The 4455-nt window shown below is 48.6% G+C and overlaps 1 protein-coding gene across 1 annotated transcript in view; it reads left to right on the top strand.

Annotated features, from left to right (window-relative positions):
• Positions 1–1999: 1999 nt before the first annotated feature.
• LOC143291162 (uncharacterized protein C56G2.4-like) overlaps positions 2000–4455 on the top strand; it is a 30608-nt gene continuing 28152 nt past the window's right edge. Inside the window, exon 1 of the mRNA XM_076600863.1 lies at positions 2000–2124. Within this exon, the coding sequence (XP_076456978.1) occupies positions 2040–2124 (85 nt within the window). The 5' untranslated portion in view covers positions 2000–2039. The remainder of the gene's footprint in view (positions 2125–4455) is intronic.

Genomic DNA, 4455 nt, shown 5'->3' on the forward strand with positions numbered 1-4455 from the left:
TGGTGGAGTGATGGTTGTGTATGACACAGTGTCACTTAATTCTTGCTGCCTCCGTTGTTTCTGTTGCAGAATGTATCAGCCTTGTGTCACATGACATGTATACAGACTTCATAAAACTTTGAGGACCACCTCATACCAGCAGGTGTATGTTCATGAGAAAATGAAGAAAAACGAGAGATGATCTGCATCATGGCCTCTCACTGAACACACGAACGGCTGTTTAAGATTCATGTGCACCACCAACAGCTTGAAAATGCCTTTGAAAAACCAGTTGGTTTTTTTTGGGGGGGGAGTATATAAATATATATATACATATATATGTCTGTGTGTGTGTGTGTGTGTGTGTGTGTGAGAGAGAGAGAGAGAGAGAGAGAGAGAGAGAGAGAGAGCTAATCAGTAGTTTTCATTAATTAAAAAATGGAACTGCACATGCAAGACAGCGCCTCATTATGAGTGGCACTCATCACACTGGTCGCTCAGCCTCCACCGCTGTGTGCCGGAGAATGAGCATCACTTCAGCATGGTCCATGTGGAGAGCTGTGTAACGCCCGACTGGTCCTGAAGTTTTTGTGAACCCTGTACAAAGTGCTCAACACTCCATTCAAAGTGGACTTTTCAAGTGTAAACATTGCTGATTTCACAGCGCGTGGAACTCACACCACGCGCCCAGTTCAAAGTACGATTTCAACATAGTCACCGCTATACTGAAAAACTCTCAAAGGACGTTAACTCTAACCCCCCCTCACCTCCCCCCCCCAATCCCCCTCCCCGCTCCCTCACGCCTCCACACAATTCTCTCCCCCCCCCCCCTTTTTTTTTTTCAAAAGTTTCGTTTTTATTTTGTTTTTTTTTTTTGGTTCCCTATTGAGGCCAGCATTTAGAGTAAATCTTCAAAGCCTTTTGTTTAACCCTTGTCAATATAGATTTGTGCCTTGTCTTGAGAAATGGGGCAGATCTGTTCACAGAGAAACCTTGAAGTTACACACACACGTGTGTGTGTGTGTGTGTGTGTGTGTGTGTGTGTGTGTGTGTGTGTGTGTGTGCTGTGCAGGATGAAGAGCAGGGCGCTGTGTGTACTGCTGGCTGTGTGTGTGTGTGTGTGCTGTGCAGGATGAAGAGCAGGGCGCTGTGTGTACTGCTGGCTGTGTGTGTGTGTGTGTGTGTGTGTGTGTGTGTGTGTGTGTGTGTGTGCTGTGCAGGATGAAGAGCAGGGCGCTGTGTGTACTGCTGGCTGTGTGTGTGTGTGTGTGTGTGTGTGTGTGTGTGTGTGTGTGTGTGTGTGTGTGCTGTGCAGGATGAAGAGCAGGGCGCTGTGTGTACTGCTGGCTGTGTGTGTGTGTGTGCTGTGCAGGATGAAGAGCAGGGCGCTGTGTGTACTGCTGGCTGTGTGTGTGTGTGTGTGTGTGTGTGTGTGTGTGTGTGTGTGTGTGTGTGTGTGTGTGTGTGCTGTGCAGGATGAAGAGCAGGGCGCTGTGTGTACTGCTGGCTGTGTGTGTGTGTGTGTGTGTGTGTGTGTGTGTGTGTGTGTGTGTGCTGTGCAGGATGAAGAGCAGGGCGCTGTGTGTACTGCTGGCTGTGTGTGTGTGTGTGTGTGTGTGTGTGTGTGTGTGTGTGTGTGTGTGCTGTGCAGGATGAAGAGCAGGGCGCTGTGTGTACTGCTGGCTGTGTGTGTGTGTGTGCTGTGCAGGATGAAGAGCAGGGCGCTGTGTGTACTGCTGGCTGTGTGTGTGTGTGTGTGTGTGTGTGTGTGTGTGTGTGTGTGTGTGTGTGTGCTGTGCAGGATGAAGAGCAGGGCGCTGTGTGTACTGCTGGCTGTGTGTGTGTGTGTGCTGTGCAGGATGAAGAGCAGGGCGCTGTGTGTACTGCTGGCTGTGTGTGTGTGTGTGCTGTGCAGGATGAAGAGCAGGGCGCTGTGTGTACTGCTGGCTGTGTGTGTGTGTGTGTGTGTGTGTGTGTGTGTGTGTGTGTGTGTGCTGTGCAGGATGAAGAGCAGGGCGCTGTGTGTACTGCTGGCTGTGTGTGTGTGTGTGCTGTGCAGGATGAAGAGCAGGGCGCTGTGTGTACTGCTGGCTGTGTGCTTCGCTGTGGTCCCTGTGGGCGGCATTGGGCTCTACAACAATGGAGGTGCGTGTATGGAATGGTGTGTGTGTGTGTGTGTGTGTGCCAGGTGTGTCGGGGGCGGGATGCATGGTGGTACGTGTGTGTGTGTGTGTCTGTGTGTGTGTGTGTGTGTGTGTGTGTGTGTGTGTGTGTGTGTGTGAAGATAGCGTTTAAATAATGATAAAAAAAAAAAAAACAACAACTGCACTGTGCCAGCTAGAATGTGCTCTGGAATATTGTAACACAGAATATACGAAAACAACAGTGGTGCTAATCCACGTCACCATATCTTCATTTCCGGTGAGGAAAGACGTCCTTGACATAGGCCATGATGATGGCATTTCCTGAAATACATCATCTGTGCGTCTTCAGTTGTTTATATGAAACTCCAGAACATTAATAATTGGGCCAGATCTTCAAAGACCATCTAATTATTGTACTTGAGCTCTGGTCCAAGGAAAGGTGACATCGGCATGCGTGCGCGCGCACGCACGCACGCACACACAGACACACACACACACATACACACGCACACACACACACACACACACACATACACACACAGAGACACATAGACACACACACACACACACAGACACACAGACAGACACACACACACACACACACACACACACACTGACACACACACACACTGACACACACACACACACACACTGACACACACACACAGACACACACACGCACACACATACACACACACACACACACACACACACACACACACACACACACACACACACAGAGAATATCCTCCTCCTATTGCTTCTTCTTCTGTTTCTTCTTTTCCTCAGTGATGTTGTTCTTGTTCTTGTTTAGTTTTTCAAGCAGATGTGATGTAGCGTGTATGGAGAAGACCGCACGCTTGGACAGCTCTTTGAAATTGAAACTGACACTTGTTTTTCGTCTAATTATTTTTCTTCTTCTTCCTCACCCTCCTCCTCCTCGTCCTCGTCTTCTTCTTCTGTTCTTCCTCTCCAGACTCCTTCATTTTCTTCACGTCATTTCTCCGAGTCTTCTGCTCCATCCGTCCGCATTCTCTGGAGGTCAGCATAGGTCAGGTAAATGTGCAAGTCAGGCTGTGTTTGAATGACTGGGGTCAAAGCATTCTAGGTAGTTCAGCACACACACACACACACACACACACACACACACACAGAGCCCCACCGCAACCCCTCCGCCCCCCACAGACACACACACCGAAAATCGCCCAGAACTATTGTACCCTCTGGCGAGGAATCCAGAGAGGATGAAGTTCGTTTTGTTCGAAGTGTTCTGATCTGAAGAAAATTCCAGTCAATTTTATTCCACACAAATCATCCATATTCATGATTGTTTCGACTACATTGTTTATTGATGCCATCAAATGACGAAGAAACGATGCGTGGTTTAGCTTTAAGCGTACACAGAATACTTCAACTGACAGAAACACGTGCAGGCTAATAGGTAATGATGGTCTGCCCTCGGTTTACATCTTAATATGGTTTATCTATATACATGTTGAATGACTGTGATTTTTTGTGTTGTTTTTCTGTTTTACACCACATATGAATTTCTCTTGTTGAGATAATAAAGCATATGAGTCTGAGTTTCTCTCTCTGACTCTCAACATGCATGTCTCCCCAACACGACATCAGCTGAAGAAGAGGACTAAGCCTGACCCACGCACAAAGCCATCACCCTGGATGTGCATCCAGAGTCTGATAAATGCTGCAAGAGTGAGAGGGGGGGGGGGACTGCTCTCTCCTGGTGTGTACACTGTTCCTGACGTGTATACACTGCTGCCTGGGTGACCCCCCGAACTGCCTGGCCTTCCAGTGTGTTGTCTTTTTTCTGTTCCCCACAGACATGGGGCTGTGCTCTGCAGGGAGGCCTGCAACAAGGCTGTCCTCAGCGTAGCTGCATGCACGATCTTAGCGCCACGTTATGCTGCGCGTTGATTATCGTCCTGTTTGTCCAGCTGGTTGTTTGTAGGACTGAAGTCTGCACGGAGCGTGTATTCCACACCCATAAAGTTATCGCTTGTAATCCCAAATACAAAAAGGGCAATATGATTCAACCAGAAAGGGCAATATGATTCAATCAGAAAGGGCAATATGATTCAATCAGCCGACAGACGAACAGGTGTGAGGCAGAAGGAGACAGCAGCACGGGACATCCGTCACGGGGGTCAGGGAGTTCAGTAGAGCAGGTGTTGTGGGAAAGGTGGGCAGAGCAGGTGTTGTTGGAAAGGTGGGCAGAGCAGGTGTTGTTGGAAAGGTGGGCAGAGCATGTGTTGTGTGAAAGATGATAGAGCAGGTGTTATGGAAAAGGTGGGCAGAGCAGGTGTTGTGTGAA

This window comes from Babylonia areolata, chromosome 16 (genome assembly GCF_041734735.1).
Source record: "Babylonia areolata isolate BAREFJ2019XMU chromosome 16, ASM4173473v1, whole genome shotgun sequence".
NCBI classification, from domain to species: domain Eukaryota; kingdom Metazoa; phylum Mollusca; class Gastropoda; order Neogastropoda; family Buccinidae; genus Babylonia; species Babylonia areolata.